The 13,930-nt window shown below is 38.0% G+C and overlaps 1 protein-coding gene across 1 annotated transcript in view; it reads right to left on the reverse strand.

Moving 5' to 3' along the window:
* LOC127413559 (glutamine-dependent NAD(+) synthetase-like) overlaps nucleotides 1–12,443 on the reverse strand; it is a 16,916-nt gene extending 4,473 nt beyond the window's left edge. The window contains exons 1-17 of the mRNA XM_051650805.1: nucleotides 12,265–12,443; nucleotides 12,088–12,148; nucleotides 11,325–11,441; nucleotides 11,155–11,208; nucleotides 10,940–11,029; nucleotides 10,740–10,791; nucleotides 9,896–9,984; nucleotides 9,524–9,641; nucleotides 8,796–8,927; nucleotides 7,869–7,940; nucleotides 7,663–7,787; nucleotides 6,884–6,932; nucleotides 6,248–6,350; nucleotides 5,969–6,137; nucleotides 2,756–2,891; nucleotides 1,026–1,132; nucleotides 793–924 (exon numbers count right to left, since the gene is read on the reverse strand). Of these exons, the coding sequence (XP_051506765.1) occupies nucleotides 793–924; nucleotides 1,026–1,132; nucleotides 2,756–2,891; nucleotides 5,969–6,137; nucleotides 6,248–6,350; nucleotides 6,884–6,932; nucleotides 7,663–7,787; nucleotides 7,869–7,940; nucleotides 8,796–8,927; nucleotides 9,524–9,641; nucleotides 9,896–9,984; nucleotides 10,740–10,791; nucleotides 10,940–11,029; nucleotides 11,155–11,208; nucleotides 11,325–11,441; nucleotides 12,088–12,148; nucleotides 12,265–12,349 (1,691 nt within the window). The 5' untranslated portion in view covers nucleotides 12,350–12,443. The remainder of the gene's footprint in view (nucleotides 1–792; nucleotides 925–1,025; nucleotides 1,133–2,755; nucleotides 2,892–5,968; nucleotides 6,138–6,247; nucleotides 6,351–6,883; nucleotides 6,933–7,662; nucleotides 7,788–7,868; nucleotides 7,941–8,795; nucleotides 8,928–9,523; nucleotides 9,642–9,895; nucleotides 9,985–10,739; nucleotides 10,792–10,939; nucleotides 11,030–11,154; nucleotides 11,209–11,324; nucleotides 11,442–12,087; nucleotides 12,149–12,264) is intronic.
* Nucleotides 12,444–13,930: the final 1,487 nt, after the last annotated feature.

A 13,930-nucleotide genomic window follows, 5' to 3' on the forward strand; every position in this document is an offset into this window, starting at 1 on the left:
ATTGTAAAAAGAAATGGCTGTGTGCAAAACCATGCCGTGGTCAATAAACGAGGTGCAGACGTTCCTCTCGTTAGCGACAAACGAAACGACGCAGAAGTCTTTTAGGAAGTGTCTCAGCTGTTGGCCGCACATGGCTACCACCGGACCTACCAACAGTGTAGGGAAAAGTGAAAAGAAAAGTGACTACAGAACCATCAAGGACCACAACAGCCGGAGTGATTCAAACAGAAGAAAGTGGAAGTGGTTCGACCAAATGGACGCTACTATGGCAATAGACCGGTGAGCAATGGGAGGGAGAGTGCCCTTGACTCGCCGTTGTTGAAGTCTACGATGGAGGATGGTACGTTATGTTACGTTAACTCTATATTCTGCTTGAAAGCTTCACTTTATTTAGTTGACCAGCTACTGGAAAGCTTGCTTCTAAAACAACCAGGCCAATTTAACTGTTACACTTGTGTAAAATCACCATGCAACAACTGCTTTATGCAGCACAATGAGATAGTCAGTATGTTTGTGTCGCGTTTAAGATGATGTCATGGCAGTGGAGGCAGCACAACTATGACGATCAGCCTATAATCCCACCCACCTTGAGGCGGCACTAAACTGCAGTGGAAAAGAAAGCTCAGAAAAGTAAAGCGAGCAGAGTCGAGTCGAACCATAATGTGCAGTGGAAAAGTGCATATATTCAGCTACTTTTAAATGAATGAGTGCCATGCTGAAAATAGGGTTTATCTGCAAAACATGTGCAGTGACCTCATCATCAAATGTGTAGCAAAAATAAATATTACACACCTTACAAGGGCAGTGAGCTGGAAGTGTTTTACACAGTATTGTAGGAAGCACTTCAGGTCCGTCTTACTAACACCCCCTATGGGGTTGATATCAGCACTGGAGCAGTCATACTTTGTGAAGTATCCAGTCAAACTGCGAGAACAGAGAATACTCAGTGTAAATGACCTCCATTACTACAGACTGTGGCAAACTGAATGTAAGTAACAAATTAAAATGAATCTAAGTTGACATACCTCTCATCAACATTTGCTGAACCAAGAACTAACAGGCCACCAGGTTTTCCCTGAGCCCACAGACAAAGCTGGGCGAAAAGATAGGCCAAAATCATCCTAATACGAGCCTGTGTTAAAGGACACAATACATACATAATATTTATAGGTTAAGTTCAAAGGATATGCACTTCTTATTAATGCAGTTGTGAAATTATAAATGTCTAAGTTCAGGAATTAAACTCTGAATGGTGCAAGCTGGAAGGTTCATTGAACTTGTTATATGTTAGCCAATCAGCTCGCTCACATGTGATATGTCAAGCCAAATGGCTCACATGGTGTAAGCTGATTGGTCGTTTGACATGTAATCGTGTAGCCAATAAACTTGCGTACTCTCTCTTTCCCCAAGTAAGTTTTCACTGCAGCACACTGCGAGTTTTCTCTGAAACCCACCTCCTCCCCAGCTCCACTTGTCTAGATCTGCTACATGGGTTTGTATTTATGCATAATTGTGCAATAGCAAATCACACATGCTTGATGCATCATGTCTTGTGTTTTTCTAATTGTGCAGCAGCAGTAGCATGTACATATGCTTAACTAGGTATTTCTGTGTATGTTCAAGCAGTAGCAAGTCTCCGAACCTGCTCTGCAGCAGCCATGTAGATCTACTCTGTAAAGACCAATATTCTATAAATATGTCATACCCACATTAACATCCTAAATCTTTCCAAGAGTTGTCATGACTGAACTGAGAAGTATAACACTCCTAAGCAACATAAATGTGTTGCATAATTTCTGCAATATTTCATCATCAATGGATAAAGTAAAGGTGCACTAAGTAATTTTTTGTTTATGTTTCATTTGCTGATATAACAGTGATCTTGGACTATACTGACATGTATCAGTGTAAATGTAGCATGATGCAAAAGAAAAAAGTGACATCACTATGTTCAGTTAAATAAGCTAAACATATTCAAACATAATGACAAACATGCAAATCCAAAGCACATATTTCCTGCAAATCATAGACAAATGTTGTAGTATTACTTGTGTTGTAAAACAGCAAAGGCATAAACCCTAAACTCAGCAAACCTATAGGTCGTTTGGGGCTCGAGGTGTCCAACTGCAGTATGTTGCTGTGAAAACTGAAGTGGTTGTGTTACAATGCCAGCAAATTGCATATTGAAAAATTCAGCACATTAGCACATACAGAAACTGCATTCTCAAGCCCACGCTTTTGTCACAGGTCTTATAGGAGCCACATAAAACAAGACCTGTAAGTAATTCTCTACATCTATCTAATCACCCTCAATGGATCAATGAAATCTATAGCCTTTCATAATAGCCACCAGCAACTTTGTGGAACGTTATTGCGTAAGACTTCGTTCTAATTATTAGTTATATTTTTTAGATTGTTAAAGCCACTGTGTGTAATTCTTCACTATGGAATTACTTTCTCCTATCACAGCTAAATGTACAAAGACAGCTGTAAGTAAACCATTCAACAGGGTTGACTTCCTGAAGAGTGTAAACACAGCCTTTAAAAAATTTGCTCTTGTTTGTTTTAGCTTCAAACTGTTTGAACAATGGCAGGCGGGAAGAGATTTTGGGTAATCATTTGGCAACAGTTTTTCCGTTTGGTGCCATTAATGATGCAGAAAATAGAAAGTGCACCTTTAAAGTGTTTAAGGTGTTTACAGGGGTCAAAGTATTATTTGCCGAACAAATTATTTGCTGATGAGCGCTAACTGTACCTGAACATTCTGCAGTGCCAGGTTCTCCCTGGCACTTCCCCCATTAGCACAGAACTGAGGCCATTTCCCTGTTACCATGGAGAAGATTCCCAGCATGCCTTTTACTGCCATGTCAATGTTGATATTCAGGTGATTACTGTAAGAGAAGAGAATTTGAATAAAAACTAAATGTTTAAATTTTCAGAGAAAAATTTTAGTGCAAAAGTCAATGCCACGATGCTAGTATGTTGTGGGTGCTTTTTAGTTCATTGATATTCTGGCCCCTCGATATGAATCAGGTTTTGTCCGTCAATGTAAGTCTAAGGGATTTTTGCCACCCATTTTATCACTTGCCAGGTGAAAATTGTAAGCTTGATGACTCAATAAAGTAATAGCACGGTTTAAGGAATGCAAGAAACTCTTACATCAGCAGAAGATCACTTTTGCTCTGATGTTGCCAGCCAGACTGAGAATAAACACCAAAGACGGCAGCAAAGTATTTACATGTCCCAATCAGGCAATGTCTTTTATGGAAACAATGGGTGAGTAACCATTGGGTGTTTTTCTTGTGAGAGGATTGACTCACTGTACATACTCTGGCTTTCGGAGGAAGCTGGGTGCCATTTTTGTTTCTTTTTGCGTTGGCCCAGCCCAGCGGCTGGAGTTTGTTTTGTTTTGTGGATTAACACTTTTCCTTAAAGAAACTTTTGCATTGACGGAAGATCACTTTTACAATGAAGTTCCCGGGCAGATTGAGAAAAGACACTACGGATGACTGCAAAATATCTACATGCCCACACAAAGGATGTCTTTTATAAAGTTGGCGGACTGTGTAAATCATGGGATATATTTTATGCGGCCTCCGAGTGAATTGACTCGACCATCCGAGGAACCGGGATGCGTGTTTCGTTTCCTTTTGTGCTGGTTCCGCCTAGCGGTTGGAGCTTGTTTTGTTAAATAACACTTCTTCGGGACAGTTATTGATGAATCTGTCAGTTCCTTGTGCTTATGCCTCCTGTCGGCTGGAGTATGATTTGTGGAGTATTTTCGTGGGACATTGGAATGATTATGTCATCTTCTGCACTCATCAGCTGGCTCAATGAAGATTCGTTTGTCTGACCAAGGAAACTGAACGGCTTTATATCAGCTGGAATTTGTTTTGTGAAGGAATACACCTTCGAGACAGTTCTGTGAATGAGTCTAAACGTTCTTTCTGTTTATTCTGCCTATTGGCTGGGGTTTGTTTTACAAAATATTTGATGTTATGTAATTTTGCCTTACAAATTTGTGAGGCAAAATTGACCAAAAACCGATGGCAAAGTTGTCGCGGGGGCTCTCGTAGGCATACATGGGCTATTTGAGTTTAAAGGGATTGACGCCGTTTGGTGCTGTCGTGCGCGGAGTTAATGCGCATGTTTTTCTTTTTTCTGTTTGTTTTGTTCAGGGGGAAGTTCGGGGTTTTATTGTTGCATTAATGTTGAAATGTGGTCTGTATAATTTTGTTTTTGACACACAATTTATTTTTTCTACTATATCAAAATGTCAAACGTTAATATGAGTGGGATATCTTTCTCCACAGGGAATGTGAATGGGTTGGGGCACTCCATAAAAATAAGGAAGGTTATTTCTTTTCTTAATCGTAAGAAATATGATATAGTGTTTCTTCAAGAAATGCATCTTTCCCTGCAGGAAGCTGAAAAATTTGGGAAGATATGGGGTGGACATGTTTTCTTATTATTGCCCTTTTTAAAAGATGTAATATAAGTCTCAGGTGTCCCTAGAATGTGTCTGTGAAGTTTCAGCTCAAAATACCCCACGGATCATTTATTATACAATGTTGTAAATGCCTCTTTTTAGGTGGAATCAAAAACATGCTGTTTTCGTGTGTGTCTCTTTAAACGCAAATGAGCTGCTGCTCCCCGCCCCCTATTATTATACAGACAGTAAGCGTAAAAATAACAACATACAATCAGAGACAATGGTAACTTTAGCTGCATTAGCCGTGGAATCAGCTAACAAGCACATTCGGAAAGGCGATTTGCAAACCATAACAAAATATAAAGTGCAATACTAAAGCTGGAACACGAACAGTTGGTACTGATCCATGCTTGAGAATCACATTTTTGGAAAATCCTGCTTTATATTTGTGGCAGCGGGGGCGTGGTCGAGCACCCGTCCGGAGAGAGAGAAAGCGGTAAGGGCGCTTACACCGGAGCTAAATTATGTCCAACACCTGTCTCTAATTCCAGTGAGCTGGGGAGAGCAGCATATAAACAGCCACGCCACCGTCAGAAGCAGAGAGAGAACGACACGTCAGTCCAGTGTTGGCGTGTGGCCTGAATGTCAAAAAGCTGCATATCTTTTAAGAAGTTTATGGAGAGTTTCTGTTATTGGTGAAGCCAGGAAAACACTAGAGAGAGTGTACAGGCTGTGCAGAGGGCAGAAAATAAAAGCCTTACTTTGCCGGTGTCTGAGCTTCCTGACTCGTCCCTTCCCGTGCAACCTTCACAATATTGATCCTCATTCAAAAAGCAGTCTGGTGTAAAATGATTTGCACAAACATACAGAAATTTTGGTATGTTTTGGGGCACATTTGCTTCAAAAACAAAACTTGTCCACTGCGTCTTCAGTGGCTCTGATGCCAGGAGTACATGAAGACTCTTATGTTCACTTTTACAGCCAACAACAGAACACTTATGACGTTTACGAAGCTGAGACATTATTCTTCTCACTGTAGCTGCTCCAGCGTGGAAAAAAATGGCGGACTGTGTGTAGATCACTCGGGGGAGGATCTATGATAATAGGGTGGAGTCCGTCACCAGTCGTGGGCGAGGCCTGCTCTAAAGTGACGTCACTTTAGAGCAGAAACGAAAACAGATCATTTTGAGACACTGTTTTTGATTAATAGAAATATAAGAAAGAGGAGTGGGTGGACTTATAACATTGTAGAGTGGTTGTGTACACACACTGCCGACTCACATTTATGTTCAAACACCATGTAAAAGTGAATTTTGCATAATAGGTCCCCTTTAAGTTTAGGGGTTTGTGCAAATCCCTAACCCTACGTATAAACAATAGTAATAGCAATGCAAGCACTACTAATGACTAGTGATTCAACAAATTGTGGTATGATAATATTCTTTATATTCTTTTGTAATACAAGTTATGGAGAAACACTGTTCATGATCATACTCTTTACGTATCAGTTAAATGTACTCCATGGCATCCACTAACCTGCCGATCTGAGCAGCGAGATCTTTGGCTCTGTTGCGCGTGTCCTCTGAGGAGTTTTCACTAGCCATGTAGCATGTAGTAAAGAGGCGTCCACACAGCTCATGAGGGTCATTTGGCCTGTAAGACGAATCATTCACCACCCGCTGCACGTCCTCCAACACCTGACAATCTGAGAGGGATGGAGTGCTTACTTAGGGTTTTGAACATTAAATAAGCTTATGAATGAGGTGCTTATTATGTTTCGGAAGGCTGCTGTGCATGTTTATTCATCAGTCTTACTGCCATCTTTGACGGCATGGCAGATCTGCACACACATGGAGTAAACAATACAGGCTGTCGAGGAACTGTCTACACCACCACTAAGAGGAAGAAGGAAACCAGCCTGGAGAGAATAAAATACACCAATACCGTAACTTATAGTTGAATTTCATAAAGTCATATTTCACCCCAAAATATTTTTTTTTTTTTTTTGCACTGTGACATCATTTTCATGACAATTAAGTACATTCCCCTCCAATTCTCATTGCAGTATATGAAAAATCTCGTTCTCATTAATGTTATGCACATTCATGATATACTATTTAAACTATAAAATATTTTTAAACCATGGTAGTGGTTATTGCACTGCCTTTAATAGCATAATTTATAACTGTATTAAAGTATTTAGAAACATCATGAATAATGAGAATTACCGGTGCAAACAAACTCAAACGTAAAATATCTAAATGCATTACAGCAATGAGAACTGAATATATGCATATTCATGAATGCACATAGATGTAATATGCTAATAAACATATGCTACAGCTGTAAGTTAAGGTAAGAACATAAGCATAAAGTTTCATAAAATTCTCCAAATCTATATATGGTACAAATACACACACTCATATTTGAAGCTACCATGAAAAAACACACCTGTCCACTCCTCCTTAAGTAGTCCCATAACCAACAGGCAGGGCCAAGACTAAAAAAAACAAACAAAAAGTTACATTAGATTTCAGAAATGCTGCACCAATAAAACACAATTCATATAACTTTATAAAGTTCATGATTCTCTATTTTTACCCATTTATTAACTGTATTTGGTTTATAACAAAAATTTATGTATTGCACTTTCTGTTTTCTCTTGCTCACATCTGAAAGTTTATTTCCAAACAGAGATGACGAAGAAGGAAGTTAGGAAGAAATGAATGTCACAAGGTAACACAAAATGTTTCGCTGGCCGATACGACAATGGTCCAGTACTTTAAACTGACCACTATCAAAAGCAGAAATATCCAATGCAAAATTTAATTTTTACAAATTAGTGATTTATTTACCATTTATTTATTTATTTAGAAAGTGTCCGATTATAGAGGGTTAACCAACATACAGTGAGTAATAATCGGCTGGTCATGTCAACACAGAAGCCACTGTAACGGTAGCCAGCTGGTAAATAACTGTGCAGTGTGTGAACCTTACTCCCCTGGCCTCAAGAGGCGCACTAGCGACTGACCTCATTAGCGCACCCGCCTCCCATGCCGGCTGACGCCGGTTCGAATCCCGCTTGGAGCGGGTCAAGCAAGACCGGCTACACCACCATGAGGTGAGATCTTTCAAAAGTACTATTCATTTATACACTACAACTTTTCCACAGTGGAAAAAGTAACCTAGTGCGTTTTTATTTGGAATATTTAATTTAAGAGTGCATTTGCCTGATCTCTTCTTCTGGGGTGTGGAAAATCCACTCCATAGGCTGGTGTGTGGGCAGACACATGTCATTACAATCAGACAGAGAGAATTCTGTTTTGATTCTCTGGTATGGTTTGTGTTCATACTCCTATACATGGAGACAGAAGAATAATTAGGAGTTGATAATATGCTGCTTTAAACATTTCTCATGACTTTCAAAGTTGCTCACCATGTGTGGGTGACATCTCTCCCCTCGATAGCTGCGTACATCTTCCAAATCAAGAGTGGCTGTGACAACCTCCTGTACATTAAAAAAAACCTTATCTTATTGATCCTATATAAATGTTTAGCATGTTCTACACAGACTCAGACTGGAAAGTCTCAGTATTCCAACTTTAAAGGGATAGTCCACCCAAAAATTAAAATGCTCTCATTATTTACTCACCCTCATGCCATCTCATATGTGTATGACTTTCTTTCTTCTACAGAACACAAACAAAGATTTTTAGAAGAATATCTTAGCTCTGTAGGTCCATACAATGCAAGTGAATGGTGACCAAAACTTTGAAGCTCCAAAAAGCACATTAAGGCAGCATAAAATAATGGATAAGACTCCAGTGGTTAAATCCATGTCTTCTGAAGCGATATGATAGGTGTGGGTGAAAAACAGATCAATATAAGTCATTTTGTTACTATAAACCTTGACATCTGCAGTCTCCTTGGTGATCACGATTTAAAGCTCGATTACACTTCCTAGCGCCATCTAGCGCTCTGCGCATGCATCAGTAACTAAGAGGTGTAATAGGGACTGCAATGGCAACATGTACAGTGATGAAGGAGTTACATTTTGGTCTGTTCTCATCCAAAATTGATTAGATCGCTTCAGAAGACATGGATTAAACCACTGGAGTCGTATGGATTACTTTTATCCTGCATTTATGTGCTTTTTGGAGCTTCAAAGTTTTGGTTACCATTCACTTGCTTTGTACGGTCCAACAGATCTGAAATATTCTTCTAAAAATCTTTATTTGTGTTGTGCAGAAGAGAGAAAGTCATACACATCTGGGATGGCATGAAGGTGAGTCAACGATGAGAGAATTTTCATTTTTGGTTGAACTATCCCTTTCAGTGTGAATAGGCCCGACTGAGCTCTTACCACATCTTCAAGTGAGAATTGTGCTCCCTGGGCAACAATATCTCCATTGATGGCAATCATAGCACACCCATCATAATACAGACGGTCTCCATCACAGCCCTTCTGATTAGCAAATAGATAGATTCCTCCACTCTGAAACAAACATGTTTTTTATGTTTTACAAACTAAAAATAAACTGGTTGAAAACGTGCAAAAGTAATATATAAGGCTCATTGCCATTACTGTCTTTAAAAAAGTCACTTAAAGGGATAGTTTACCCAAAACAAAAAAATGTCATCATTTACTCACCCTCATGTCATTTCAAACCTGTATGACTTTGTATCTTCCGTTGAACACAAAAGATGTTAAGCAGAATGTTAGCCGCAGTCACCATTCACTTTCACTGCATCTTTTTTTTTTTTTTTTACAATGAAAGTGAATGGTAACTGAGACTAACAATCTGCTTAACATCTTCTTTTGTGTTCCACGGAAGATATTAAGTCATATGGGTTTGGAACGACATGAGGGTGAGTAAATGATGACAGATTTTTACATTTAGGGTGAACTACCCCTTTAAGATCTAGCTGATTCACATATGAATATTTTCAAAAATACTTTAGTTGAAATACACATAATAAAACAAAAACGCAATGGACATGACTCTGTTAATGGCAATACTTTTTCAAACAGAGAATTTTAATTTCTGTTCCAAAAGGCAGGAATAAAAACACAATAAAATGAGGGTTTACCTTTGTGGTTGCAGATTTCACCAAGTTTACCCTGTGGTCAGCCTTGCGTAGCTCATGGTAACTCGCAGAAGAATTGGTAAAGATCTCAACGCCATCTAAACCCATGTCAACATGTGGACTAAGAAAAGAGGTAAATGTTCAATCTTCTAAAGATAGCTTTTATGAAATTATAAGTACAGAATTCACTCTTCATCTCAGCAAAGTAAATCATAACATTAAAGTCTCAAAATGTTTATGACAGCTGATTGGTCTTATATCTGCAGAGATTAGGACACGTTTTAAGGAAGAGGAACCTAGCCTTTTACAAAGACAATAGAGATCACTGAACAGAGTCAATCCCTGTGAAACCGCGACTGTATTTAAGAGCAGTACCTTCTAGGGTTCCAGAGCTCAGCACAAATTTCACTCCCTATGCAGGTGTCCTTGGTCGACAGGACCCCATCTCCAAATGGCACTGTGTCCTACCAATGAGGAGACCAGATGAGTTATCTATGATCCTTTTACATTAATCTGCACGAAATGTAAAAAAGGACCCTCAAAACTGTACCAGTACTGAATTACTAAAGGCCACATGCAAGCCTTTTAAGTCTGCATTTGCAAAAAAAATTCTGTTTAAATCGGGGCCTGGGTAGCTCAGCTAGTACTGACGCTGACTACCACCCCTGGAGTCGCGAGTTCGAATCCAGGGCGTGCTGAGTGACTCCAGCCAGGTCTCCTAAGCAACCAAATTGGCCCGATTGCTAGGGAGGGTAGAGTCACATGCGGTAACCTCCTCGTGGTCGCTATAATGTGGTTCTCGCTCTCGGTGGGGCGCGTGGTGAGATGTGCGTGGATGCCGCGGAGAATAGCGTGAAGCCTCCACACGCGCTACTTCTCCGCGGTAAAGCGCTCAACAAGCCACGTGATAAGATGCGCGGATTGACGGTCTCAGACGCGGAGGCAACTGAGATTCATCCTCCGCCACCCGGACTGAGGCACTACGCCACCACGAGGACACTGGGAATTGGGCATTCCAAATTGTGGAGAAAAGAGGAGAAAAAAAAAAAAAGAATGATTAAACATTGTAAAAATACTGATGATATTAGGAAGTTGGCCAAAACATGGATTAAGTTTGTTTAAAAAGTGGAATAGTACAAGGACTCTCTGTGTTATGAAATGATAGGCTGATTTTGATGCTTATTAAATTCCTTTTTGCTAAAGGTGGGAAGGACTTTACCTGTCCTGTCACATCCTGGATCATTCTTGGTAAAAAGTACTCTTCAATATGTCTATAAAGAAACACGGTACAATCAATGCAACATTATTTGAGATATATTTATATTTATCTCTGACAATTTGAACATTTTCTGACAATTATAGACCTTCCTGGGAAAAATTACATAAAGATGAAACTAATTTATCACAAAATGTACACACCTGGGACGAGTCCAGGGTGAAAACCATCGGAATTCCCTGTTGTTACCGTAATTTGCCAAGAGCATTTTAGGACGAATCAATAGAATCTCTCTGTTTGATACAAAAATAGATCCTCAGATTAAGACATTAAGAGATATCATTATCATAATCATCTGATCATTAAGCAATAATGCTAATGGTTTATAGCACTGTAATATATATATAAAAAAGCTTACTTGTTCAAGAAAATTACTCTGCAGTTATAACGAACATTGTGATGCATAACAGGCCTATTGAAAGAGCACATTAAAACACATTTTAATGCTTTAGAAACCATATTTTAAAAACTTTTTCTAATGTTTAGACCATTGCAGATCTATTGCCGAACTCAGTGTAATTCACCTACATTCCCACATCACAGATGATGTCTTGGGTCAAAGGAGACTCCAAGAGTGACTTCAGTACTTGGAAACAATGGAGCAGGGTGTCTGATTCATAGAAGTGGTCTGCGCAGCCATACCCACTGATGTAAACAAAACATTTTGTCACAGTCCGAAAAACACGGTATTGTCAGTTTTCAGCCTTTTGACCAGTTTTCGCATTTGACCTGAATTACTAAATTTACATTAAATTTAGATCACTGTAATTACACGATGGGACATTGTTTTCTGTTAGAAAGCAAAATGTGCAATTATAAAACTAGATTAATAAAAATAACTGAAATATTCTGTTTTCATATGATTTTATTTTATTTATTTATTTATTTTTTTTCAGAAGTTTTAAGTTCGAACCAGTGAATATTGTGCTTATGAGTGCAATATATTTATCAATTAAATGTATCATGGTTTCATCCCAAATCACTGCGTATCTATATTTTTAGCTGTTTTATGTTAGAAAACAAAATGTGCAATTAAAAAACTAGATTAACAAAAATAACTGAAATATTCTGTTTTCATATGCATTATTAATATTATTAATATGATTATTTATTTTTTGCAGATGTTTTAAGTTTAAAACAATAAATATTGTGCTTATCAGTGCAATACATTTCTCAATTAAATATATCATGGTTGCATCCCAAACACAGTGTATCTATATCTTCTTAAAAGTTTTACACATTTTTCTCATTTAATATCAACAGTCTGTGATTTACAGAAGACTGTAATTACCAAATCTCCAGCTCTGGTCCCAGTCTGTATTTGGCTCCTTTCAGCTTGGCTATCTCAATACCTGTTTTGGGGAATAAAGTCCATGTAAAAATGCGGACGAGGTCACTTTAAGACCATTCAATAGACAGTACTGCATGTGAGAGGTTTACAAATTACAAGTGAACTGTCAGAACTTACTTTTAAGTATTCTGGTCAAGTTGCCTTCAAAATCCAATGCCCACTGATTCAGGGAGCAAGTCGCTAATGTAACCTTGCGACCCATTTTAAAAAGCCAGGACTTATTTAAAATGTTTCAAAACTACTTTGCACTTGACAATAATCGTGCAAAAGTCCTCAAGAACTTTATTTACATTAGTTCCGGTGTCTGTAATGCGTAAGTTCAATGTCCACTTCAAAATAAAAGTCACAATGAAGCCTAAATAATACAATTAAAAATTGACATTTAACTAATACAGAACGATTGGCAGAGCACCAATCACAGGGACGGTGAAGCAGCTATAATGATCTTTTCTCAAGTGTGCATCAGTGATTTACCCTGAAACCTTTGTGTGAGCTGCCCTGATCCCTAACTATTAAACAACGACTTTTCAACTATTAAACTATGGAAGCCGTGAAAAGCAACTGGAAAATATTTATTTATTTTTTTTAGATGACTTATTAATGTGCTATTTTATTGCTTCGTTAAATTGCATTTTAAACATGAATTAAATATATAATATTTTTAATGCACTATTTTAATGTTAAATATAATTACATTTACGTAAACACATTTAAATGTGTCTATTTATTTGTCCATTTCTAAATTGGTTTATTTATTCACATTTTGTTTTTAAATAAATAGACTGATTATTTATCTCGTCATTCTTTTTTAAAGGAATATTCTGGGTTTAATACAAGTTAACCTCAATCGGTGGCATTTGTGGCATAATGTCACAATGCGGTCACCAATTAGCAGACCACGGTCCGGGACCGGACCCCAGCTTGGTTTCATCCAGACTGTGAGGCATCATGACCATTTTTAGAAGGTTTAAGGGCAGAAATGTGAAGCTTATAATTTTGTAAAAGCACTTTAAATCTTGTGTTAAAAAATTTTAGCTGAAAAGTTGTTTAAATCGTAATTTTTACAGTCATTTTAGGGTTTGTTGACATCACATCATCATGACAATGAAGATGGAAAAACTGGCTATAACTTTATACACAGAAAATGTTAGTAAGTGATTTTATCACACTAAAATCATGTTAACATGCATGTTGTTCATATCTTGTGGCAATGCTTTTGAAACAGTGAGTATTTTAATGTTTACTGATCGGCCCCCATTCACTTCCATTGTAAGTGCCTCATTGTAACCTAGATTTGTGCTTTTTTTTAATGAAAAGGAGGGACGAGTCAAAATTAAGCAACAAATTTTGTGGTAAGCAACATTATGCCACAAATGCTGTCCACTGAGTTTAAATTTAATTGAACCGGAATATTTCTTAAATTTGGCACTCCACGACTTCCATATTAAACTGCTTAACCATCACCACGAATCTTGTTTCTGCGTTTTAAACATTTTAAATAATCTGCCACACATTTTTGTCACACTTTTGCTGCCAGTGGGCCAAATAAATCTTAAAACTTTTTATTGTGTCTTTAATAAATCTGATATGTGCCTTTCGAATATGGATCGATATATATATATATATATATATTCTTAAATATCTAATAATTCTTTAAAGTTGCTGCATAAATGTGGTGCAAATTGATGCCCATGACAAAACAGCGAGGCTTATCATTGCTGAGTTCATCAGGCGCTCATGGGTTCAGGTCTAGTTTGTCCAATCACTGACAGGAATATGTTTT

Source organism: Myxocyprinus asiaticus, chromosome 2, assembly GCF_019703515.2.
Source record: "Myxocyprinus asiaticus isolate MX2 ecotype Aquarium Trade chromosome 2, UBuf_Myxa_2, whole genome shotgun sequence".
Taxonomy (NCBI): domain Eukaryota; kingdom Metazoa; phylum Chordata; class Actinopteri; order Cypriniformes; family Catostomidae; genus Myxocyprinus; species Myxocyprinus asiaticus.